The following is a 27,852-nucleotide window of genomic DNA, read 5'->3' on the forward strand; positions in this document are numbered from 1 at the left end:
TGTTAATGAATGAGACAACATGGATAGCGTGAAGTTTTCCAACCCAGTGCTTATTTTGACATAAAATAAGACTGAGGTGATGCAACTCCTGGTATTCCTGCACCTTGCAATTTATTATTGCTATTAGATGATTGAAGGAGTGAATGGCATTCAGAGCAATGTACAACAAATGGGATAATTGCTTCAAAATTTCTAGTCTTGCTTGAATTATTGATATTGGGCTAATTGTATTGTAATAATCCTTGCACTTGGTAAAACACCTCAACGTGTCATTGAGACGTCTCAAATTACTTCGCAGGATATATTATGAAGTGCTGTGATTGTGTGCATTTTTTTAATAGGTGAATAAATGATAAGATCAGTTTTTTTGGCCTGAAAAGATGACTGTTTGGCAGTGTGCACCGAGCATACACCAGTCTAATTTTAAAGTGTCCTAACAGCTAATAAAATAATTCAGTCGGGATGGTCCTTGACCACATGATTATTATTATGATTGTCGTTTCGCCCACAAATACACGGTCGATTCACTTGACAGCATATTCCGTGAAGCGCTTTGAGACGTCGAGAAGACGCGAAAAGCGCTCTATCAAATGCAAGGATTATTATCATTATTATTATCATTATCATCATTGTTATGTTGGAGGCGCAGTCAGTTCAACGCCAGCAACTGAATGGTCTTCTTCAGAGCCTCTGATAGATACCCTTTCAACCGGGACCGGAAGGGGCGTGACAGCTCCCGGCGTTGCCGGGGTAACGGCTCCCGGGATCAGAGCTGTCAGTCTGGGGGTGTGGGGGGGGGTGAGGGTGAGTTGTCTGTGGCTGAGTGTCTGCCGTTGTCAGCGGCTTCCTCACCACCGACCCGCTGCCTGTCCAGGCCCCAGCCTTCCCTCCTCGGCCGCAGCGCCCCCCTCCACACACACACACACACTGATGTCCGCGGGATGAACAAACAGGACATGGCAGACGAGGCTCTCTTCCAGTTCCTGCACATGGAGATGGTCTCTTACATGTACAAGGCGGCGGAGCAGGGAGACATGGTAAGGATCGGGCCTGTCCCGGGGATTACACCCCGGCCTGTCCCGGGGGTTACACCAACCTGTCCCGGGGGTTACACCCGAGCCTGTCCCGGGGGTTACACTCGGGCCTGTCCCGTGGAGAGAAGCACTGATGGACTGAAGCAGACGGCGGGTCTCTCTGCTTTTCATGTCTCTCCAGTCTTCAGCTTCACCCACAGATACTCAGGGATTTAGTGTTTGGGTGTAAATAACTTTCTCTTTCACTTCTCCCTCCCTTTTCATTTTGCTTCGCTTCCTTTCGCCCACAAAATGCACAAGTCAATTCACTATATATATATATTATTATATATATTTTGTGAAGCTCTTTGAGACGTAATGATGTGGTAATGTGGCTGGATCAAATGCAAGGATTATTATTATTATTTGTTTCGTTTGAAGGATTGCACGGCTGATGTCAGCTCTCTGCTTCAGTTTGTACCACCCGCAGCAAAGGTCTGGACGTTTTGAAAATGACATTCTGTCGCTCGTAAACTTAAGTGACTTGGCTGAAAACCGTTCAATCGGAATTAGGAAGGAGGTTGTTTAAGTGCAAATACATGTAGAAGCCGAAATTTAAGCTCCTGTTGAGAAGAGTTTCCTTTAGATTAAAGCTGCTTGAGTTGACCCCCCCCAACTCCCCCCTATCACTGTATTTAAATTCTGTTTTGTCGACTGAATCTACCTCCGCCTGTTTATGGCAGGGCTAAGCTAAGTGCCTTTCGTAAACACTCACACTTCCACTTTTAATAGAAGAAGGTACAGAACTGTGACCAAAATAATACATCCCTTCTGCCAAAATGAGGAACAATTGATACATTTACAGTAAATCCATTACTGTGGAAATTTGTTCTGTCTATTGTAAAACGTATTTGTAAGAAGCAACTGAATATATTGTACATTAGTGCAAATGTTACCTTGTTGTCAAATTATATTTAAATGTTGGATAGCTGATTTCTAAATATAAGCTTCTTAAAAAAATCAGGGTTGTGGTTAATTGGTGTGGTGATGTGCTACTTCCCCTTAATGTCAACAGGAAGAAAGAACACTTGGCTGCTAAGACAGAGATATGTTAATGGTTTCACTTTTGTTTTAAAAAAAAGCATTATGAAGTCAAGATATTTATTTGACATTTATTTTCTATTTCTGTAGTGATGTATTCTCAAAAATACTTGCTACAAGATGATATTGCCTTTTGTGCTGGGTAGATCTGAACTATTGCCCAAAAAAGTTTTCCCAGTGGCGAGCATCATTTGAAATATATTGGTTATAAATCCTTTATTTTTCTATTACATCTTTCTATTACGTTTTTTGTTCAACCATCAAGCCCAACCAACCACAAAGACATTATAGTGTTTTGGAAATGTTTAGATTATTGTGAAAATAAACTCCTTCTTTGCCACCTGGCAGAAAAACACAAATTACGGTTTGTTTGATCAAACTAAACAAAAGACAAAAATTGTAATTCAGTTTATTATACGCTATGAAAGAGCTGCAGGTTGAGGACTTTCATGGCTAGTTTATACTGCTGATAGCCAAGTGATGTTGCTCCTAGCAGTAAAATGAATAGGATTAGATTTGTTCTTTCTTAAAACTACACATTTGGTGGTCAATTACTTCCATGGCAATTTGTTGCACAAAGTGGAATTAAGCATCACAATCTGAGAATAGATCAATTGGAATCCAAATTCTAAGGCCATCTTGAGAAGATGGGTTTGGTAGCATTATACATCAGTTTTAGCCTTCTGTAGTATAAATACTGGTGGGAATTGAATTGGAGTTAAAACCATAAACAAGTTAAAACTTAGCTTTATACCATGGAATGCATCTCACAGGTCTCTGAACACCAAAGATTATGGCCGGAAATCACTTTGCAATTACTTTCCTATTTCCTAATTCTAAGGCATTAATTATGATTCACTTCGTACAATATTCTGTTTCAGGCTAATTTTGTTGCCGTTGTTGTCAGTCTTATTCTAAAGCAGTGTACAGTGTGGCATGTTGTTTATGCACAAATCATTTTCAATTAATCTTGAGACCACAGCACCTTTAAGTCAAACTGACAGTGCTTGTGACCGAACTATAACTCGCCTGCTTTTATTTTTTTCACTGAACTGTCACAAATGTTCAATCAACTATGTCTTGATGATAAAGTTTTGTAATGGCATAGCTGGAATTTGTTAAAAAGATGTCACTGCACTTTACAAAATAGCTCCATTTCCATACTTTGGTTATTAGGGAAATTGAGAAAAATCTTTAGTTTCTTAAGGTTTTCAGTTAGGACCTCAGATACTTTCAATTGTATTCTATCAGAATTTAACACTGCCTCCTTTTTTCAGTGGACTCAACAACAACAACTTGCATTTATTATGCGCCTTTCATGCAGGATAGAATCTCGGAATGCTTAAATCAACTCCTATATGTGGTGATACACATTTTGTAAGGAACATCTTGTTAAAGATTAAGGTGTCTGGGAGCTTTAAATTGAAATGAACAAAGCTGTGTTATTTGTGATTCTTGTAACTTGGTGAATGAATTCAAGAGTGCAGCTCTTGGTCGTTCATGTAAAAGCAAAGAGTAAAGTATTGAACCTAAATCAATATGATGTATGCAGACTGATATCTGTTAATATTTAACTTGACTTAAACTTAACTACTCATTTTTTAAAAATTGAGTTCTGTATTCGGCGGAGTCTGCAAAGCAAACCACTGAAACAGGCTTCTTCTAAAATCTGACTCTTTTAGCAGGCACCCTAGGTTAGCTTAAATAGACAGCTCTTGACTTCCACCGAGGTCACAGCAGATTGCCTCTTGTTTTAAAATGTTTCTTAATTCTGCTTGCTGAGTTCTGATAGAAGGGCTCATGACTGGCAGGTGTGGAATACAACTGAACATGTTCTGTACTTTGGCTCTGGTCAACAGTTTCTTATCAGCTAAAGGTTTCATTTTATCTTAGGAAAGTGGAAGATGCGTCACAAAGTTGGAGAACATGGGATTCAGAGTAGGACAAGGATTAATAGAAAGGTAACAAGCAATGATAGTTTTTGAAGAATTGGTTTTGATATCACATTTGTTTACTGTTCTTTCTTTGATCTGTATTCTGATCTGTATTGTAATGGTTTGGTTTAAAGTGCAGCTCAAAACACTGGAAACGCATACTTTGGGAAAGTGTTTTAAATTGCAATTATTAATACAATGCAATTTAAATTAAACATTTGGTCGAAATTTTAAATGTTTCTGGATTTTGTAGTTAAACATCTTAAAGAGTCCCAATCCAGTCCCTGTTGAAGACAAAAGTGCTATTCTTGTAAATGAGAAATTCTTGGTGGAAAGGAAATAAAGATAAACAGTGGCAGGTTGTAATATCAGCAATCTAATTAATATCCAGTGTACATTTGTTGAACTCCTCCTCCCCCCTCACACAAGAGTATATTTGTATTATTCTTCTATGTTAGTTTGTCAGTTGTTACTATATTGCTACTGTTGTTACTATAATAGTAGTCAGTAGCATTCACTTCCATTACGTCTTACTTATTTGTGTTAGATGATTGGAACCGCTTTCTTTATCATATACTAAAAATGGGGCAGTCATTGTGGCTTGTACCTTATTGAAAGACACAAATTGCTTTGGTTTCTTCTGTCATGTTGCAGTTTGTCTTCCAAAGTTGTGGAATGCTTTAAAAGTTTAATATATCATACTTCTAAAGATGAGACTCCCTCGCTGAAGTATTTTGAACTTGGAATAACTTCAGTAGATTTGTGGCTAACCTGCTGTACTGTACATGCATCTGCTCCTGTGAAAAGTGTGCTATATCAAGTGCAAGGATTATTATTCATTTTTGACTGTTGCATAGGTAAAAGCTTAGACCTTGATTATTTGCAATTAATATAAAATAGTTGGATGTTCAGTGTTGTTCGGTTTCATCAAAGGTTTACAAAAGATACCGCACGATTCAAAGATGAACTGGATGTCATGAAGTTCATCTGTAAAGATTTCTGGACCAGTGTGTTCAAAAAGCAGATTGATAACCTTCGGACCAACCATCAGGTAATGGTTAGAAATGTAACTACATTAGTTGTTGATTAACTCCATGTGCCTTAAAAATGCGAGCCTTTGTTGATTTAAAAAATTAAAATGAAGAACTTGAGAAGCCATTTTGTAAAAGGAGGTATAAATATATATGACTTATAATAATTCCTTTGGTAATAGTGCCTTTCACGTTGCAAAGCACTTCACAGGATATACTGTAAAATGCAGTAACTGTGTTATGTAAGCGAACGTCAAACCATGAGAATTTGTTTGGTTTAATCTAGTAGGAAGCATTCTTAATTTCTATTTGTAGTTTTAATTAATTACTGATACAATATGATTAAAATATACTACTATTGTGATTCACCCAGATCTTTTTAACCTTTTGATCAATTGCCTTCCTTTGAAATGTTGCAGGGTATTTATGTGCTCCAAGACAACAAGTTCCGGCTCCTGACTCCGATGTCTGGAGGGAAGCAATACTTGGAACATGCACCTAAGGTACATCTTTGATTTTCTTGCGAGTAGAGACAAAATAATCAAATCATTTGAAAATGTAAGTGTTCCATCTTAGCTGATAGAACAAGCTAAAATAATTCTCCCCCCCACTCCTTTAGGGTGGAAGTGAGGGTTTAAGGCATAATAATGCACTTTATAAAATACAATAGAAAATTACAATTGTACATGTTGGGAGGACTTCCCAAGTTGATGAGTATATATTTGTTAGTTTGTGTACCTGCTCTGAAAAAAAGTTTTTTGGGGACCTGGCAAAGAAGGAAATCACTTTTTAAGTAAATAATCCAGAAATGAAATGCCATTTGTTTCAATAACCTCAGTTAAATGTACTCTTTACTCTTGAGTTTATATTCCACTTTACGACTGCATCTAAATCATTACAGCAGTACTGCAATGCAGTGATGTTTTAGCCTGGTATGGCCTGTAGAGGTCAGCAGTAGATGGAACAAAACAAACCTACACTGAGCATCAGATGCACAGGCAGAAAGAAAATGCATATCATCTACAGGAATACCACGGTTTCAGTCAAACAACTTACTTTTAAGATCAACCCAAAATTTAAAATTTTGAAAAATATAAAAATACCCTTCTGAACTGATGTAACATTTATTGAAGGTCAGAGAGGTGTGCTGCTTTGATATTGAACATTAACTGTATGCAGAAACAAGGTACTTGGGATTGAGAAACTATTGAAAAAGATTAAACCCTCAGCTTTGTGGTGGTGTACTTAACATAGATGCTGTGGCCCCTCTTTTTGAAATCTGCAGTTCTCCCTTACTAACTTGTGTTAAATCTGTAGGTAGTGCATGCCATATAACATATGCGTATATTCATTTTATGTACTATATATAGAATATATAATACAATGATAAATCTGTAGTTTTCATACATTTAAGTCCGTATTCACCTACAAAATATAGAGCCACTACTCTTTACAGTACATCCTGTGAATTAAAGCGCTGCAAGAATTATTTATTTATTTATTATATGCTGTTGTCATAGCAAATATTACTCTTGACCAATGGAGAAACTATACCAATTCCCATAATCGAATTACTAGTTCGGATTGCTTAAAATAGCTTGGGAGGATGTGAAAGTGAATTCATTAATAGTTAAGTAGATAATGAAGTATGTGCTCATTCACTAAATATGGGCAACATCCAGGATGTTCTAGTTGTAGCTGCCTTGGTGAATAATATAATGGTGCAGAAGAACTGATAAAATATGTGGGGTTTTCTCTGAGATCAGAACTGCAGCCAGTATGTTTCCTAAATTAATGCATCACATGTAACAGTACCAATTCTGTACAATGCTCTTTTCAACTAGTGCAGTAAATCATATGGCACTAGTAGAGAAACATAGTAACAGTTGAACCTTGAAGAATTTATAATTATATTTTTTGTCATTTTACAAGTTTATGACTCACTGCTCACAATCCAGAGTTAATGGTGCTAAAAAAAAACTAATCAGAAATCTGCAATCCTTTGAATCGGCTTGGTAAATTATTGTGAATGCAGGAGATGTGTGCCCTTTAGAAATTAAGTTTTTTTTATTGTGTTTGTTAATAAATTGGAAAAAAATGTTCAGGGAAAAATAGAAGTGCAAGCAGAATGAACTGAAAATTGTATTTACTCACCAATGTCTTTGAAAATGCCAGCCAATGCTATAGTGGTTTTATATGGCAATTGTTGCCTTCTCAATCATTCACCACTCTTCAGTTTTGAGAAATGTCTCAGAGAGGGCCTTTATAGAGGTTTATCAAACGTAAATTAAATTGAAAAACTAAAACTGGAACAGTACTTTAGGATGTACCAAGACAATTTAACAAGAGGAAATGGGCTTAGAGTTGTAAAGAACAACTTAAAAACAGATACCAAGAAGTTTTCCTTTACCCAGAGGGTAATTAACAACCGATAGACTGAATGGCCTCCCTCTGTTTGTGTTTTTCTGCATCATAACATGAAATGTGTTTTTCTTCTAGTATTTGGCATTTACTTGTGGGCTGGTGAGAGGTGCCTTATCGAACCTGGGAATTAAGAGTATTGTGACAGTGGAAGTTGCAGCAATGCCTGCATGTAAGTTATGTGCATGTTTATTTTTAAAAGGTGTCATGTTAGAATTATTGGGGCCCAATAGGAATGAGCACAGAGTTGGCAGCGAAGACCTAGAAAGAAAGACCTAGACCTGTAGCTCAGTGGTTAGAGTACTCACCTTGCAAGCGAGACACCTGGGTTCAATTCCAGGCAGGGCGAAACCTTGGGCAAGTTTCTTTACTCCACACGCCTAATAATAATCCTTCCAAAAGCAAAACAATAATAAATTGGTCATTTTCAATCCACGACAGTTTGTGGGACACTGCTGCGCGCAATTGGCTGCCGTGTTTCACCCACAAATATACGATCAATTCACTTTACAGTCTATTCTGTGAAGTGCTTTGAGACCTCTCGAAGACGTGAAAAGCGCTATATCAATGCAAGGATTATTATTATAAAGCCTCCGTCATAGTAGTAACCTGAGCAACACCACAGAATAAATAGTATCAAACCGAGGGAGAGTCATGAAGAATAGTCTTTTACCTCAGTAATTATGCCCTCATGCTTGTTGAAACAGCCAGGCTTAGGGGCAGGCAGGCAGGGAGAAGAGTGCCTCATTTCTAAATTAGGTTCCTTAAACCCATGTGGAGCCATGACAAGTAAGTGAGGTGGTGAGTGCAAAAGGAGGGTATTGTTTGTGGAGCCTGTGAAATGAGGAAGTGGAAAGTGCTCAGCATATTCTAAATGACGGGGGGGGGGAGTGAGAAATCTCTCCAAATTTCAAAATGTGTGAGTCAAGCAGGTAACAAAGTGAGTAGCCCATTAAAAAAATCTGAAGCTGCATCAGTTGGTTCTATTAACTTAAATGCTGAACATAAGTATTTTTAATTCTTCCCTTTTATAATCTGTAAAGACTTCTTTACAATTGATGAGTTTCTTTTACTTGTCACTATTTTCCATCAGTTAAAAAGCAAGCTGGCAAGGGCTAAATGTCTCTCCATATGGGTTGTCAATCTGGCTTTCAGATCAACTCTCCAACATGTTAACTAGTCTTGCCAGCTTTCTCCAGTTTCCCTCCACCCTGCAGATACAGTACTGGAGCTGTCTGACAGCACAGTGCTTGCCTTTTTGACTGGGAGGTTGGCAAAATGATAAAAACAGTTTGCTTTATAATTTAACATGCCCTTATATAACAGCTGAACTACAACATTGTATGATGTTAGCTGCCAGTGGCAGCAGTGGCAATAGTGGAGCACACATAATACAAAGGGACTTGATCTACAGTTTGACTCAAACTGCCAACACTCAGCTTGGGAGTCCTCCATTATCCCTAGTTACCATGTGCAATGAATTTTTCTTTTTCTTCTGAAAGTTAATAAACGAATAGGAACATTTATATTGTTTGCTACAAACATTCAAATCTTATTGCATTTGCATTTATATTCAGTTGCAAAACTTAATTTGAAATTTAACTGAATGCTTGAAATGTCACCTGTTTCTGTGTTTTGATTATAAACGTGGATATTGTTTTTTTTGCAGGCAAATTCCAAGTAATGATACAAAAGTTGTAGAAGATGTCTGTAAGCACAAATGAAGTATTCTTGAAAACATATTTAAAACCATGAAAGTATTTCATAATATTCCATAAAACAGCATTACAGTATATCATATTTTGTTTATTTTTAATGTTTGTATTTTTAAAAACAAAATCACCTCTTTAGCTATAAACTTAGGTTTGAGAATTGTTGAGATTTTAGAAATGGATGCTTTACACAATGGGTGTGTGTGGACCACTAGAGTAATAACATAATTGGCAGATTAAAGCTTTGCCTTATGTTAGTGAAATAGAATTTGGACTGTTGGTTTTCAGCATGCAATCAACATTTGGTGGTATATGTTTAGGGAACCATTTCTTTCTTTAAAAAGGTCTCATTTTAAGATGCTGTTTTGCACTTTTAAGGGGCGAGAAACCCACTTCTTTCAACTGATTTTTCTTGGGGTGCAATTCCATTTCACTGCCTTCTACACAATTTTTCTCTGACTGAAAATATACAGGTCACATTAAATTTAAAATTATTGACCCATGGAAATTTTTCACATGTACATCTAAATGGGCAGAATTCATTGATTCATTCCTTTTTGTGACCAGGCATGTGTATAACTCTGCATGTGAATATTTGGGAGAAGGGAGAATTGGATAAGAACTGATTTATAACTATGTTTGACGATTTGTTTAACTTGGGGCATCGAGGATGTTAAAATTCCATGTTGCAAATCCTGCAGTCAGTTGGTATTAATTATTTTAAGGGGAACAAAAGAGCACATTTTCTGAAATCTAATAACTGGCAATATCTATCCCTTCATTTTAATTTGCAACGTGTAGTCAGTGTTGCATGCTTGTGCTCATCCAACCAGAATAAAATAATGGGCTCCTGTTTGCACTTTGCTAGCCATCTCAAGTGACCATATGTATAAGCAAATGCTACTAATAGGATTTTGTCAGTGATGATTCCTTGGGATAAATATTACTCATGAAATGACTTTAAAATAATTTATCACTGAGTGCATTGTTCATTTTTGCAGTACCAGGATTTGTGGGGATACTGCCTTCATTTAGAGGGGGCTGTAACGCTTGCATCTAACAAACAGGATAATTTGTGTGTCTGTTGGAACGGAGAGAGGACTGGCATTAATGATGAGTGACAATAAGATATGTTGAGGAGGATTATTGAAAATATTTGTGATTTCAGCAAAAGGGACAATAATTGCAAACAGTAATTCTGATTGGATCAGAATTGTCCAAATACATTTCAAAGAATACTGAAAGCATTCTGAATATTTAACTAATCACTGATTTATAGTCTTTCTTTGCTCAGTACAGTGGATGTTCACCAGCTTAATGTATTAGCACACCAACATGTACTGGACAAAGTGGATACTGTTATTTATTTTGAAGTGTTAATGTAATGTTTTGCTGAATATAGTGAATTGAAGCAATGATCAATAAAACATGAGAAATGAAAATTGGGTGCTGTTATTTTTTACATTAAAATATTGGACAATTGATCTTCAAATATAAACCTCCAGAACAGTGCCAAGCAGCTTTTTTTTTTAATACTTGTACCATTTGAGGTCTGAAAACAAATAGCATGACTGGCATTTTAAGGTTTCCTTTATTAAATAAGGCTGGAAGAATTTGGTTTAATTATTATACAATATTTGAGCACAGTGCTAGAATACTTAATTGAATAATGACTTAATATACTACTTTGAAACATTCCAATAATTTATTTTCCCAGAACAATCCTGTGTTTTCATCCAGATGTCTCAAATATTGCTCTCTGACTTAACATTATTTTCCAATCGATTTATTACGCGGAGCATCTTTGGCCCCACGTGGAATTGTTAGTTTGGTTTGCCCTAAGTATTTAATTACTTGAGAAGTTTGCCAGAATTTCTCTCCAATCAACAGCTGGTTGAAGAAAATGTAACCACTTGATCTACATTCCAAAGACATTTCCAGGATCTTAGCATCACTCCACATTGAGTGTTTGATCAGAATTTTTTTTAATGATGATAAACAAGAAATAATATTGAACAACGTTTTTCGGGGAAAATAAAGCTTTAAACATCCAACACATCTTTATGTGAACTTAAAAGACTTTGACATCCTCTACAGCACAGTAGAGGGACTTTGACAAGGCAGGGATCGAAGAGGCTGAATACTAATAAATCCCTTTGGATCCCAGGATACTCAAGAGAGGTAAGGGAGATTTGTGAAGTGGTGACAGTCATTTTAAGAGTAAATGAATATACTCCAGTTCAACCTGATTGGGGGCTTGTAATGTGTGGCTAATATTGTATTAAAATCATGTCTGCATAGGTCAAAATGCAGCACTGAATGCAATTCTCAAATCCTGCATGCTCTAATCCGAATTGCTCCTTCATGGAAAATTGGATGTACGGAACATTGGTAATTCACGGCATTTAAATTGTTAATGTACTTGAATACAGAAACTCTCCTGCAGTCTTTGAAGGGATTTAACCAGATACTGTGCTGTAGAGCGATCATTATAAAAAGCCTCAGGGCAAAGTAAATGTATGTATGTGTGCTATTCAATTGGGTAAATAGATTAAAAAGTTAAATGTTGAACTAAGAATGCGATTATATTTTTGTTCCGAGTAAATTCAAACAGCATTCCTGATTACACGCGAGACATCTGAATCAAGTGCAATTAGGGACCAAAGGGAAAGCTATTTATCACTGAAATACTTTGATAGACAGCAATAGAAAAATAAATCAGATGCTGGATAACAATGTTACCATATCAATTAAACTATACTGGGCTATTTTATACATTGTTACATACTTCGTAGTTAACTGAAGATTTTATCAAGCTTCATGAAATAAGTATTTCAATTCTTCATGCCAAACAACATTCTCAGCATTTAATATTTCCCCAGAACAAAATGATCAATCTCTTCATGGCTATTTGTTGGGACATTGCTGTACTCAAATTGGCTCCCAAATTAACCTACGGTCACTATATTTTACAGTATAATTGAGGCACTACCTAAACATAAAAATTACATATTAAATAATCCTTGCATTTGGTATAGGCCCTTTCTGTCAGGAGGACATCTCAAATGCAAGGATTATTAAATTATTAAAATATAAATTCAATACACAAATCATGCTAATCTACAAATTATGCTAGTACAAAACATTTGTGGGCAAAAAGCTGTTCATAGTATTGCTATGAAGCATTATTTGAGCTGCAAACTCTATGGTATAAATTATTGGGTAAGAGTCAAACAATCAAACGTTGGTGACTTACCATTTCTTCTGTTAGTCTTACTGCTAATGTGGTGTAAACAGGGATATTTGACCTCATCAGTGGCAGGATCTGAGCTCTTGAAACAAGGACAACTTCATATCAATTATGTGATTGGAATATTAAATGTGGCAACAGTGCTAATCAATGATGAATTGTATACTATTTTGTAATATGAAATCCCATACTCCTAAAGGACCACATTTTTGGAACATTAGTGTTGAGACATCATAATAAAATTTAGCATCAATTCAGAGTTTAGATACTTTAGAAGAACATTTCATCAAATCACTTCATTTAATTTTCTCTCTTCCTCCATGCATTACGCAGATCAAGACAATATAAAACTCCTAACCATTTGTTTTAAATCAAATACTGCATTATTTTATACTACATTACTTTAACTGAGCATTATTGGTGAACACAGAATCTTAAACATAATTATTTAATTCCTTGGCTTTTAACAAGTTACCAGATTCAATTACAAATCCTAAAATTACGAAATTTTAAAAAAGACTTGTATTTCATAAAACATTTCATACCGGGGTGATGGATCAAAGCACTTCACAGGATTTACTGCAAAGTGTAGTAACTGTAATGTATAGGCAACACGTGACATACACTCAATTCAATATTCAGTCGAATTTTTTTAAAATAAGTTTATTTCTTAAAAAAAATTTGACACTGAAATCAGATCCAGACCACTTCATGTAAAAATAGTACTTAAATCAAAAATCAGTCATTCTAATACTGATGTCAGTTACTTCTAAATAGTCATTTTGTGGATTTGTACCTCCTTCTTCTGGACAGTTTAATATTCTGAAACCTGTTATTGAGGAAAGATGTTTAAATTTGTGTCAAGGAAATAAAAATGAGTGAACTTGTGTGTAAAAAAAGTTAAGCACAAGACCAGATTTAAAATGATAGATTCAGCTCTGGTTCTTGAAATCTTCCAACCAGGTCAATTATTATCCGCCAAGTCACTCTGTTCAAAATACCTGAAAAATAAAGCACAATCAAACCATCAAAAACATAAATAAACCAAATAAAGTAAAATACAATACTTGTAACATCAAGTGTACCAAACACTATCCTGGTCTAGGATTAAACTATTCACCAGCCTGGACAGTTTGACCCATGCTTGTGCCTAGAGCTTGTTGCCTCAAAACTGGAGGTTCCCCTCGTTTTTTCATATTTAAAATGGCAGCAGTAGCAGGGTTTAAAAAAATTATTCCTGTGCTTAAAATTGGATAAATCACAATATTACCAACTCTATCATCAATGCCAGATTATTGTACGTGGAGAGATGGGAGTAAAAAGAACGTTGTCAAATACCTGGCAACTAAACAAATGAGTAAATTCAATGCTGATAGTCCTGCGTCCTCTGGATTTTCCTAGAAAACAAAGAGAGAAAATGATTTTCAAGCTTTCATTAATTGTTGTCAGCAACTCTGGAATAGTGCCTTGGTTTCACTCTTCTAGCTGCTACTTTCCTATATCTGATGGTATTGACTAGTAATCTATAAAATAACTTGTATAGTAATTGCAGTACCTGGACTAATAAAAGTCAAGTTTTTACTGTACTCCCCATACAACATGTGTCAATTTCCCAATCTGGCATGCGCAATGGGAAGGAATACTGGAGAGGCTGGATGCTTCCTCACTGGGAAGTGCAGATCAAAGGGAGTATCATCCTGGGATCATCTTGTGTACCTTTTTGCTGGTTTCAGAGTAACAATCTTGCAGGCATCCTGCTACCCATCTATGGCTAGGGAAACTTAAAATAGTGTTTTTTTTAAAAAAACAGCGCTGAGCTAACCCTTTCTAAAATTGGATACAAGTCTTTGCGTTAGAGCAAGACATTTTGACTTGGTACATATCGGCCATTTTAAGAAAACAATGTTTATTCAGAGGTAAATAAGGCTTTGACTCACACGTCTATGTGAAAATTATTTACTTCAGCCACAAGATGGAGCAAAGAGGATGAATAGACAGAACACAGCTGTTAAAATTGCAGGCATTTTACACGCCGTTTAACAGAGTAATTGGCTTACGAGTTTAGCACGAACTTCAGAGCACCTTCTAGCCAGCTGTCGAAGAAGAGAATGTGCCTCGGGCAGTAGTGGTTTTTCTAAGCAGGCCAGCAGGCCATATAACCATCTACCCTAGAAGAAAAATTGAATATCAAAAAGCTACCATAAAAATATACGCAACAATTATTCACTCACAGAGCCTTTGGCTCTCCAGGAAATTATATACTTTTTTAAACCAATGCAACAAACTAAAGAAGAGAGTGGATGGGAGGAGGCAAATAATGATTACCTCACCTTACTTTCAAGGGAAAATAACTTTCTTGATGCTGAAGTAGCACTTTAAAATAAATGTATTTTGCTACACCTACATTTTAAGATTATAAGAAAAATTGTGGCTAGGTTAGTGAATAAAAGCATCACCATGTCAAAAGCTAACATAAAAATGTACATTACTAAGTCATACAGATCAGTATGTTACAAGCCAGCTATGCTTGGCTGATCAGGAAAGCAATTGAATTGCTACAATTGTTTTACAGCGGGACAAATGAGGGCTTCCATCTATGATCACTTCTGCTGCAAAGTCATTTGTGGTGATAATAATAATCCTTGCATTTGATATAGTGCTTTTCACGTCGGGAGGACGTCCCAAAGCGCTTCACAGAACACACTGTAAAGTGAATTGACAGTATATTTGTGGGCGAACGCGGCAGCCAATTGCGCACAGCAATGTCTCACAAACAGTCGTAGATTGAAAATGACCAATTTATTATTGTTTTGGGTTTTGGAGGGATTATTATTAGGCGTGTGGAGTAAGGAAACTTGCCCAAGGTTTCACCCTGCCTGGAACTGAACTCAGGTCTCTCACTTGCAAAGCGAGTACTCTAACCACTGAGTTACAGGACTCCACGTCTTTCACGTCTTCTAGATGTCTCAAAGCGCTTCACAGAATATACTGTAAAGTGAATTGACTGTATATTTGTGGAGGAAACACGGCAGCCAATTGCACACAGCAGTGTCCCACAAACAGTCGTGCATTAAGTGACCAAATTATTATTATTTGTTTTTTGTTTGGTATTATCATCATCTCTGGAAAAGCGATCAGCCAATTGACTAACAACCAACAACCAGGTTCCTACCTACTGCTCAGTAAACAGGGGTGTGTGGAGTAAGGAAACATTCACAACATTTTGCATTGCTGGAAATAGAACCTAGGTCTCTCACTTGCGAGGCGTGATGAGTGAAGGGAGGATTGGGCTCAGCTCACCCTGCAGTAACTCATTGGCTGAGACTCGTACCTAAATAACAGTCACTTGGGTGACCAGAATCTGACACTCTCGCTGTGTAAAAGGAACAGAATTTAATTCCTTCAGAAGAGGGGGTAATAGGGAAAACGTGTTAAAAATAAAAAGACATTGAATATTTAGCAAAAATATTCGTTCGTAACAATAAACAAGATAACAAATAAAACCTTAAAATGCCATTTTACTAAAATATTCACTTACTAGTTCAGGGTGAAACTCCTTATCACCAAACCAGTTAACCAGATATTCCAATACGACCAAAATTGTAGACTGAAAGCAATTTAGAAACTTTTAGTTGTTTAGCACACAAACAAGCATCTACCTAAAGTGCTCCATTCTATAAGGAACATTGCTCCTAATATCAGTTTCACTTCTAGTTGAAACTAATTGCAAGAGCTTTAACAGAACCATTGTAAAATATTTCAGATGAGGATTAAAATGTTAATAAAATATTGCAATTTGGAGCAGACACTCATTAAGAAATTCTAGGAGTGTTTGTTACCACTGTTATGCAGTCAGAACATCACAAAATGCAATGAAAATTATTTAATATTAACAACAATCATTAACCACGATATTGAACACTCCCTCATGCAATACATCCCAGGTCACATTTAATGGGGCTCACCATTATAAATTTAGCACTGCGATTGACAGAATATTGTGCAGACTTTGATACATGAGAAAAATAGCTAAAATCTATGTAATATAAACCCTTGCGTGCACTCCTGCTACTGTACTATCAATAGAATGGTATATACAATGTATGAGTGGATATTAATGGCAACTCATTTAAATTCCCACCAAAAGTCGAGCCCACCACCCAAGATGGAAAACAAATAGCTGCTTTGTGGTTATTCATCACAAGGATAGTAGGTTTGTACAATTGCACGTTTCAATGCTCACAGGATGTAGTACTGAGCCATACAGATCATAAAAGCCCTTAGTTCAACCTGGCCTGTACTGGATCAGCAATGTGGATCTTACAACTTCTCAGTGACCCTAGACTTGAGAAATTAAACTACATCAAAATGTTACTTCTGCTTATTGTTGAGTAGCCTCTGTTGACAATGTGTGTGCAGCAAAGTTGGGTTTAACTGGGATCACCTTGTGTGGTTTTAACAAAAAAACTTATGTCACTTATGCAAGGTTAGTGTATGTGTGTGGGCGAGGGAAGGAGAGCACTGTCATTATTTAAAGGCTTTGTGTACCACTTTCAGTAGAGATGGATAAAGAGGGAGGAACGAGCTGGGCTATTTTTGCAGTAGGCAGTTTGATAACTGCGGTATAAAGTTTGCAATAAACTGAAAAATGCACAGAAATATGGTTGAGACACATTATTTTTTTTAAAAACAAAAGAAGCACATACCTGACTCATCCTGCTGACAATACTCAATAAAGGAGGAAATCCCATCTGGAAAGAGAAGCAGACATTGTAATAATTAAAACTTGGTGCATTAAATTCATTATTATGGTTCAAGTCTTAAAAGAAAAAGGAAATAGACAAATTGTTTCCTAAGCAAAGAACATGGAAATCAAGTGAAAGAACTGCTCAAGAAAATGGGGAAAGCAGTAATTTAACACAGCTTATATTTCTTTATATTTCATGTTGATCTGCCCTATACTTTCAAGCATTTCCTCATTTTAAATTACTTACCAGAAAAAAGCTCTACATTACAGCTTTAGTCACGATGGCAATGCATTGTTTTCCATCACTTCCTTTGATAGCTACATTATTGTAGCTACTTCTGACAGGTTCATCAAGTCAACAGCCATAAAAAAATTGAAACCTTTTTGACACTGGCCAAATCATTGAGTTTATGCTGATGAATAAGTTTCAGTACTCCTGGGTTGCCTGACGTGGGTGGATGGCAGAGCTTCTTAGCGCAATGGGCTTGTGTCTGTAGGATCGGCCTTATACAGAATATATCAAAAGCATCTGATGGCTGTCGTCTTGCTTTTGACATACATTCTGGTCTTAGATCCAGAAAGTAAAACGGTAAGCAGCTGGCAATGGCTGATCAGATTTGCTGAAAAGCTGAAGCGTTGCTAGTGCCAGATGTTCAATAATTTACCAGAAGCCTCAGCAGCATGCAGTCCAACAGTCAGGTTTCTACTTTATTCACTGACCCCGAGACACACTGTTGCCCAATTAGACTAGTTGGATATCCCTTGATGTTCAATACCATCAGCTTTCAAACAGCACTGGTAACGGATCATTCAATTGTACGATCTCGATCTTAATTTATACTGACCTTCAAATCGATATTTTTGCCCTTAATAACTAACTGCATCCAAATCTGCCACCTGATTCACTTCTGCATTTGACAAGCAGTGCAAGATCGGCAGCATAGTCAAGGTCATGCAGCTGTCGGGTTGAGGGATGCTAGCCCCGTTATCTCTCTTCATCAAAGAGCTATTTTATCTGGAAGTTTTCAATCATAAATTGGACTCGACTGATGTGCTGGATTATTTGGACCCATCTGCTGGTTAGCTTGATGAGCACTGGTAAAACTTAGAGCCATTAATAAGATCAAGGTCAGTTGTATGTTTCCTGAAATGCTAAAAAAAACAAAAGCACAATTGCCTTGCATTATTTATGATGTTGAATTCACTAAAAGTAGCATTGATTGGCAAAGCTGTCCACAAATGTCTGCCTTGTTTAATCACACAACATAATTAGCAAATTAGTATGATGATGAAACAGGCAATTCTGAACCCCAACTCCAACCCTTCATCCCTCCATCCTGAACATTCGCGCCCCCGCTCCCTGACCTATACCTCCCTATCCTGCACTTTCCCCTAATCCCCCCATCCCTCATCCCCGAACCTCCAAAGTCTCTGAATTTCTGATACCCCCCATCCATGATCCTCTCTTCCCCTGCATCCTGGAACGTCTCCCCGCCTTTCCCAGACCCTTTGCTTCCCCCCTCATTTTCAAATCCCTTCATCCTTCTGAAAAAACATTTAAGACAAACCAAGTCCTATTTGAATTGGAGGCATGAGAGCAAATAAATAGCTACACTTCAGGATCTTTACTCCTTTTTTTGCTCAAATGTTTCATCTTATACATTAGCTTGAAGACAGCTGTACAGAGCTAGCTAATTTCCTTTTGAATTTTATATCCGTTTGCCCTATCTTTAATTACAAAACAATGAAAACAAAGATTTACCTGCACATAGTCAATTCCCGGGCAATCAGTTTTGTTGATGATCTGGGATAAAGATGAGCAGCAATATAATTTCTCCCCTAGACAGAATTTTTTCCATCCTTCTTCATCCTCCGGTCTTGGCTGAGGACCAACAAGGAATTTCAATTAATTCAGAAAAATGTCTCAACATTTTAAAAGAGGAATCTCTCGCATTGCAAAAAAGATGCACATTTTTAAAGGTTTACTCAAAAATCCTCTCAATCCATTCAGAGCCCTATGTTGGAGAAACCAAGCTTATAACACAGCAATTTTCTCCACCAGGAGTATCTTATTGCTTTTCATTCAATGCCTTGCAAGAAAGTCGAGATCTCTTTGGCAGATCTATGTTCTACAGAACACTCCACCGAAATTTAAGTTATTAAAAATGAAATCAGTTGGAAACATTCAAGTCCCAGTGGGTAAAGGCTGCACTAGCCATATAGACAAAGCTTCCAGGTTATATTCCTGGTCTGTTTCGTAACCTTTTCAGCTGACGGAGTTGTTGTCCAATCCATGGACGAGGGGGAAAAAGGGAAAAAAATTAGCTAGATTTCCATCTCCCAATTAGTTTCCAGTGTTGGAAAGTTACACCAGTAAGATGCTTCAACATTGGGCTTGGTTGCAATGCCTGCCATGATTGAGTCAAATGTTGGTCCTCGTGAATAAAGGACTACAACTTGATCAAGGTAGTAGACTGCTGGCAACCGTGAACCTTTTACCCAGAGAAGGCACTTTGATAGAGGAGTAAGGGGGCAAAGATAAATCAGCTTGTCAGAATATATTATGGGAAATTTCACACCAGTTACAGGATTCAAGCTAGCTGCAAGTAGGCCATTCTTTGCACAATGCATTGCATGAAGCAGCAGCATCAAAGCCCTTAGGTGTAACCGGGTTCCGCAAAACAGCAGCAGACATATCTTAATATTCATTTAATATAAGGGAGTGATTTAGACAAAATAGGCTTAGTATGGTTTATGGAATGAATGGGGGTGACAAAAGGCTCCATGTCTAAGGTTCTTATTGCTCCATGTCTTATGTTTAGTATTTCTAGCATCTTGTGAAGCTGTGGGATGTTGACTGCAATGGAATTCAGTGCTGGTGCTGTTCACAATCTTGGTCTCCCAGTAAAAGGTGGCAAGAGAAAGCTATTAAAAGACATGTCAAGGCGTTGGTTGGGATTGTGGCCTTTGACAATACATTAGAGAGTTCAATTTGTTTCAAATAGTTTTCTGTTTATAGTATGAGAATCGGTTGCAGATGTGACTTTAATAGTCTGTCGATTTATATGCTTGAAATCAATGTGTCCTTAGAAAAACTATTTTAAGCATCACGAGCTGTAGGAGATAATTTGTTGAGAGTCACTAGATGGCAGCAATATACTGCTGAACAATAGTTTTTGGTAACTAATAAGATGCAGATAATCAATTAAACGAATTCCAGTGTATAAATTTCAGCTTTAACCTTTGCCTTATGCAGTAAGCAGACATTTAATATGGTGAGAAAAGAATGCTTGAGGATTAAAATTAAGAAGAAAAATATGCATGTTTTGTGACTGCTGAATACACTTAGAATTGATGAGAGCTTTTATCGTGCTGTATCATTTTATAACTATGTTAATGCTGGTTTGTTTATGTGGTCTCGATTTTAAAGACCCAATCCATTTTTGAAAAAATCCAATCGAAACATAGTAATTAATCTGTCCTTAATCTGCCACAGTACATTAGTGATTTAAAAAAAAGTCTTCATGTAATTTGGTTTTTTTCAATTAAGCAATCATTGTCTTTCCAGATATTATCGTTCACTGGCAATAGTTCAGTCATGGCTGTAGTCAATGAAACTCTTCGGCTCACCCACAAAAAAGCTGTTAATCTGTACTCATTGCTCGAAAGGCATACACCACTTACCAGCAATACATTAGCGTCTAGAGGCTGCGACTTCCAGTGGTCCCTATATCTGTCTATACTCTAGAGACAAAAGAGAATGTGTTGTGAAATACTGAAATGAAGCAGCATTGTACTGAATCCTCTGAGTGACAAGAACAAAAAAAATTGTCAAGAATGGCCATTCAGGTGCCATAACATTTTAAGAATTTTATTTCAGCCCAACACTCACCAATTGCAATACAATTGCAGTTCAGCAATACAATTTACATTATACAGCTCCTTTCACATCAGGAGGGCATCTCAAAGTGTTTGGGGCTGAGCACTGAAATCCCATACCACCTCGTCATCATTTTAAGATACTGCAGTGCTCTTTCAATGAGTACAGATTAATAGCTAGAAGCACTCCAACATCAAGGTCTATTATTTCTGGTTTAAAAACAAACATCGGAGCTTTAACCCTTCCCCCGCAAAGAGATGACAGATATTCCGATATGGCTCACAAACATCGACTTTGTGAGCCTTCTCCGTGTATTCTTTCAAATCTCTTTAGTCCAGATCCCCAAATTCAGCTGTACGTGATCCCCAAATTCAGCTAGCCCAATTTCACTTTTGATCTCATGGTCTTTTCTGTATATAAATATACAGAAATCATTGCATAACTCTTGTACAGCTTTGATCACTGTAAGGCATTAAAAAAAACAAATCAACTGACTGAATTTTAAAACATTAAAAGCCTTCCCCGTACGTGTTTGCAGTGACCTGAAGTCTATATGGATTTTACTTTTTATTTGTTTTATCCTTATTTACATTTCCTATTTTAATTGGTCTCAAGTAGTTAATGTGGAGTCCTGTAGCTCAGTGGTTAGAGCACTCGCTTTGCAAGTGAGAGACCTGAGTTCAATTCCAGGCAGGGCAAAACCTTGGGCAAGCTTCCTTACTCCACACGCCTAATAATAATCCCTCCAAAAACAAAAAAAACAATAATAAATTGGTCATTTTCAATCCATGACTGTTTGTGGGACATTGCTGTGCACAATTAGCTGCCGCGTTCGCCCACAAATATACAGTCAATTCACTTTACAGTATATTCTGTAAAGCGCTTTGGGATGTCCTCCCACGTGAAAAGTGCTATATCAAATGCAAGGATTATTATTATTAATGACGATTCTTGCATTTGATAGATTCCTTATAATGTCAAGAATATTTCAAAACTCATCACAAAAGAAGTGTAGTTACTGTGTATTATAGATGAATGCGGCAGCCAATTTGCTCATTGCAATGTCACTCAAACAGCCATGAAATGACCAATGTTTATCTGAAGGATTATTAGTTAGGATCAAATGAGCACCTTTATTAGTGGATCATTTTATTACTGTTAAATTCAACCTTTTAGTTGTAAACCAATAACACACTCCATTTTTCTAAACGATGCGCAGTAACAAAAACATTGCTGGACGTTCCCTGTCTGGTCAGTACTTGTGCAAAGGCGAAAATGGGGCAGCAGTTACTGTTTGGAGGCATTAAATTTGTATAGCGCCTTTCAAGTCGAGAGGAAGGTGCTGGACAGTCACGGATTTGGACCCTGAAGGCAGAGAAGTTGCATTGATGCACCTCTCGAGAGCTTTGGAGAGAAGCGAGGGAGAGTATATTATTTGGGGAGAAGGCGCAATAGAGAGGAATAAAAACAGGAGATAAAACAAACAGTTGTGTTTGAATGGCAGTTGAAAAAAATAAGTAAAAGATAGAATGGATGAGATAAAAGAGTACAGTAGAGATGGGAGACATAATGGAGCAAGACAGAGTGAGTGAAGAAAGGTCAGGGCACAATCGGGTACCAGGTACAGAGCAATGACACAGGTCAGAAGAAATTAAAAATGGTGAAAGAGCATTCTGCTATGATTGTAAGTGACAGACAAAACCCTGCTGACCCTAAGCTATACTGCGAGTTACAGAACGGCTGTAACTAAAGAATGTATAATGCAAGGGAAATAATAATGTTTCAATAAAAAGGCAATTTGGGTTGGAGCAGCACTACTTTGTGAAATGCTTTTAATCTGTGTCTTTTGCAAATTAAAAAAAAATTCTGGGGTACAACAGTCATCTCTATTCGAACACTGTTGCTAGAAGTTGCAACCTAAACATCTGGTTTAAATGTGATGTGGCCAAATGGAAAAATAGGATTAGAGCCCAAGATGCAACATTCACTAGCAAGATAAATATTTGGGGAGGACAAGTTTGCAGGGCTATGGGAAGAGAGCAGGGGAGTGGGATTGATTTGGATAGCTCTTTTAAAAGAGCCAGCACAGACACAATGGGCCGAATGGCCTCCTTCTGTGCTGTATAATTCTAATGATTCTATGAAGATGTAAGGAACACTTGAAAGAAACCTGCTGTTATACTAACAGCAGGTCATTGTCATAAATAGGCCATCTTTATATCGCTCGAACCAACCAATCTACAGGTGGACCAAATCAATTGTTACGATTACTTAGCAGAACAGTAAATAAACCGCTCAGTTTACGGCCGACTTATCTCTACACCAAGCAACACTAAGACGGCCGTGCAGTGGGTATTGATATTGGAAACATGTCGCCAAAAGGATTCACCATTCAAATCAGAATAAGGCTGCATGGTGGAATAATGTACAGTCCCGTGTGACACAGCATGTGATACTACAAACATCATATAAAATACTTAAGCGAGCTATATTTTACAGCAAGAATTGTGCAATGAGACCTTCAAACACCATACCCTAGAATTACACTATCTGCAATTTTACTGCAGAAAGGACCAAATAGAATACTCAAAAAGGAAGATATGAATCAATAAGTCAGACTTCAACACACACATTCAAAATAATTAACTTGCTTCTTTATTAAGCCAGATATAATAATCCTTGTCTTTGCACTTGCTATATACCATCTTAAATCTGACATTATCTGATGAGTGGTAAATGACTGCTGCTTTTTGCTTTGATGGACTCTTTCGGTGATTTCATTAGACATGCACCAGTGAATATTTCTGTAGACGTGGCACCGTTAAAAAATATTTTTATTAATGAGATAAAAAAATAAATAAAATAATTACCCGTCGAAGGACTGAAAAATTGGCCACTTGTTGTTGTTGCCATCTGAGACTAGGAGACAATCCTACAGGAGCAGGCTGACATCCCGAAAGCTAAAATATAAATGGAAATATGATAAATAGCCAGAATATGCAACCACGTGACAAGACTGTGAAATAGTTACACTGTACTTTAAGCCTTTGAGGTTTAAATAGCATTTCTGCAAAATAAGGAGGGAAAAAAATCTTCCTCCAGGTTACTGACAGACTGCTGCTGCCTGCAGAATGATACCTCAAATTGACTCAGTGCTTTGAGTTAAGAGGGGGAGGAGTGAGCAGAAAGGAGGAGTGAGTGGGAACCGAGAGGGTGAGGAGTGAAAGGAGGAAGAAAATAACAAGCAATGAGTCCGTATTTTGCTGTGGCAATGATGTTGTTACCTGGAACAATAGAACAGGAAACAAATGGGCAGGAATCACTTGTCAAATATAGTTTTTAAAGTTACTTAAGCATAATAACACTCACATGAGGAAAATAACCACTTCTCATAAAACCCAAAGACTCATCGTGTACGAATACATTAACAATGAATGAATAGGAAAAAATCCAGGATTTTACCCAGACATTCAAAATTCTAATTCTGTGACAACGGGACCAAAATATTTCTGATAGTAACTCAAGAGCCCAAAACAACACCATTTAAAGTCTATTGACAAATTCCTTTATTAGATTGTTATTGAGGTGAGATAGTTCACAGAAACAGAGATTTCAGAACACTTATTTTCAATGGGGTTCTCTGACCTGCACATTTTATCAAACCATAGCAATACTTTCACATGGTTGCAATAAGACTAAGGAGTGCATGTAAGTACACTGCTTTCTTAGATTCATGTAATGTACTTGTTAAAAGATAGGTTTAATTTCTCCTTGGCAGGTAAACTGTTGGAATCAGTAGCTTATTGCTAAAATGCCACATTAGTATACTTACTGATACATTCACTGTTTGATTCCTTCGCAATTTCTTTGGGTCAATTTTTGCCACAACTACATCAGGACATCTTGATGCTTCAATTCTGGGTACAAAAAGGAAGGTATAATTGAACACTACACCTGCAATAATTACACAAAAAGCACAAAGAAAAGATACAATTATTCCCTATGTAGCTTTAATCATTGCTGTACTATTCTTAATGTAACAGTCACTACTGCACCAGTAGTAACTCGTAAATTACTATAATGCAGAAATACTTATACTGTACTATTGAGACAAAACAAATAAATTAAAGAATAGATTTTATCTGTGAAACTAATTGTGAACAAATTCTGTTTTACACTGTAGTTACAAATTTATAGGAATACTTAGAACCTGCATAAAACATTGACATTGCCTACTCTCTCTATAGTCAATAGCAAGTTAATTAAAAATGTAAACACATTCCATTTAACAGTTTAATACTGAAAAGGTAAAAACTGAGGCTACTATTTCACCACTGGTGTTCACTGAATGAACTTAAAACTATGCCTTAAACTAGAGTTCCACAGAATGAGGTAGGTGCCTAAACATAAAAAAACTATATACATTTGAACCATACGCAGTCATCTTATACTTCCAAATGTTACCATATTAATCATGCTTGAATTTGGTGTAGCGCTTTACAACAATACCATCATGCATTTATATAACAGCGCCCTTCACATGACCTAGGATCTCAGAGTGATTTCACATTAGGAGGATGGCTCATAACGCATCACCAATATCAAAGGAGACCAGTTGTGCAATATACATTCCACTAGTCTTGTACTTTTCTTCCATTGAATGCTGGACAGTCACATTTCAGTCAACTTTTCTACTTGTACTTACTGGACTCTTTTTAAGTACTCCTGGGCGTTCTGGGTGGCACACTCGGGTCAAAATCTTCAATGGTATCAAAGTCATCCACAGGCAACAGCCTGGGCATCAGATCTTCATCAAAATTCATCTGTATTTTTTCTTATTACTTTTCTTATTCTGTCACAAAATTCAAATCAGACTTTGGAGAGAACGATCACAGGATGCACACCAAAAATCACAAAATGCAACAGAAAAGACATAACAATGCAACAAAAAATACACTTCTTTCAGTAAAAAGCTAGGTTGCAGTATTGCAACATTAGGACTGAAAGATTTCAGAAAGTGCTCCATATCTGCAAGACAGCAAGCAAGGTATCAAAAGACTACTTAACCATCAAGGACATTACAATTGAGCCTGATTATATCCATATCCAATTTTCAAACATGCATTTTGCAGCATGCACCACCAGAAGGGAAACAAGTGGAGTACTGTAGCTCAGTGGTTAGGGCACTCGCTTTGCAAGCGAGACACCTGGGTTTGATTTCCGGCAGGGTGAAACCTTGGGCAAGTTTCCTTACTCCACACGCTTGATAATAATCCCTCCAAAAAAAATTGTTCATTTCAATCCACGACTGTTTGTGGGACACTGCGGTGCGCAATTGGCTGCCGCATTTTGCCCACAAATATACAGTCAATTCACTTTACAGTCTATTCTGTGAAGCGCTTTGAGACATCTAGAAGACGTGAAAAGCGGTATATCAAATGCAAGGATTATTTATATTGTAAGTGATGGATTCACTGGTAAAGCTTTCCTCTCCCCAGTGTGGTACCTGATATCTAACCTAAAACTGTGTGTAAGACATGTTCATTTAGTGTTTTAAGAGTGTGAAGAAATCTATACAGATCAACAGAATTCACCAGAATTAAAAATGGTAAAATTTAAAACTGGGGAGCCCAAAAAGTACCAAAGCACTTCACAGAATTTTACTGAAAATTGTAGTAACTATTTTTAAACACTGAATTAAGACTGTTGTAAAGCTACTCTCCAAAATATCATCCGAGGGTGATATTCTCATAACATCCACAAACAATTTCATACAATTCTACAGAATGGCACAGAAACAGAGCATTTGGCCCAAGTTTCCCATACCAGCGTTTATACTACATATATATACATACACACACATGTGGAATATACATACATATATACACACATACATATGTGGTGTATACATACACACACACACGTGGTTATACATACATATATACATACACACACACATGCGGTACATACATACACACATGTGGTATATACATACATATATACATACACACACACACATGTGGTATATAGATACACACACACGTGGTATATACATACATATATACATACACACACACGCGGTATATACATACATACACACATACAGTATACATATATACGCACACACACACATATACGGTATAAACATACATATATACATACACACACACATAGAGTATACATATACACACACACATATATATATATACATACACGGTATATACATAAATACAGACATACAATTACGGTACAAACATATATACACATAGCTTTACACACACGTATAAGATATGCACATACGCACGAGTCACATGTACTCACTTTACACCCGGATCCGGGCCTGGTCACCGGCGGCCGCTCCTCGTATAAAACCGGCTCAGGAACCGATAGAGGCCGCTTCCTGTGTTCAGTTCGAGCTTCGGGCGGAGTCGGGGGCGGCCTCTCGGTGCCCACTCGGGGTCGGGGGGGGCGGCCTCTCGGTGCCCACTCGGGGTCGGGCGGCCTCTCGGTGCCCACTCGGGGTCGGGGTCGGGCGGCCTCTCGGTGCCCACTCGGGGTCGGGGGGGGGCGGCCTCTCGGTGCCCACTCGGTGCCCACTCGGGGTCGGGCGGCCTCTCGGTGCCCACTCGGGGTCGGGCGGCCTCTCGGTGCCCACTCGGTGCCCACTCGGGGTCGGGAGGGGAGCGGCCTCTCCCAACGCTCTTTTCTCGGGGCCGCTTCTCGGCGCGATGAACTACAATACCCACAAGGCACTGCGCTGGGT

At 37.5% G+C, this 27,852-nt stretch overlaps 2 protein-coding genes across 2 annotated transcripts; one reads left to right on the forward strand and one right to left on the reverse strand.

Moving 5' to 3' along the window:
• The first annotated feature begins 767 nt into the window (after positions 1-767).
• LOC103178526 (trafficking protein particle complex subunit 6B) lies at positions 768-10,654 on the forward strand. The gene is made up of 6 exons (XM_007893329.2): positions 768-1,037; positions 4,008-4,075; positions 4,982-5,099; positions 5,499-5,582; positions 7,579-7,672; positions 9,170-10,654. Exons 1-6 carry the CDS (start codon positions 942-944, stop codon positions 9,199-9,201), a joined length of 492 nt encoding a protein of 163 aa, XP_007891520.1. The 5' UTR covers positions 768-941; the 3' UTR covers positions 9,202-10,654.
• A 2,454-nt stretch (positions 10,655-13,108) lies between these two features.
• Positions 13,109-27,536, reverse strand: gemin2 (gem (nuclear organelle) associated protein 2). Its single transcript, XM_007893327.2, is given in 12 exon segments — positions 13,109-13,463; positions 13,801-13,859; positions 14,520-14,630; positions 16,001-16,069; positions 17,169-17,213; positions 18,972-19,091; positions 20,894-20,953; positions 23,960-24,049; positions 24,922-25,006; positions 25,795-25,816; positions 25,819-25,941; positions 27,411-27,536. Coding segments are annotated over 11 exon segments (792 nt in total). The 5' UTR covers positions 25,913-25,941; positions 27,411-27,536; the 3' UTR covers positions 13,109-13,426.
• Positions 27,537-27,852: the final 316 nt, after the last annotated feature.

This window comes from Callorhinchus milii, unplaced genomic scaffold (assembly GCF_018977255.1).
Source record: "Callorhinchus milii isolate IMCB2004 unplaced genomic scaffold, IMCB_Cmil_1.0 Scaffold9, whole genome shotgun sequence".
NCBI classification, from domain to species: Eukaryota; Metazoa; Chordata; class Chondrichthyes; order Chimaeriformes; family Callorhinchidae; genus Callorhinchus; species Callorhinchus milii.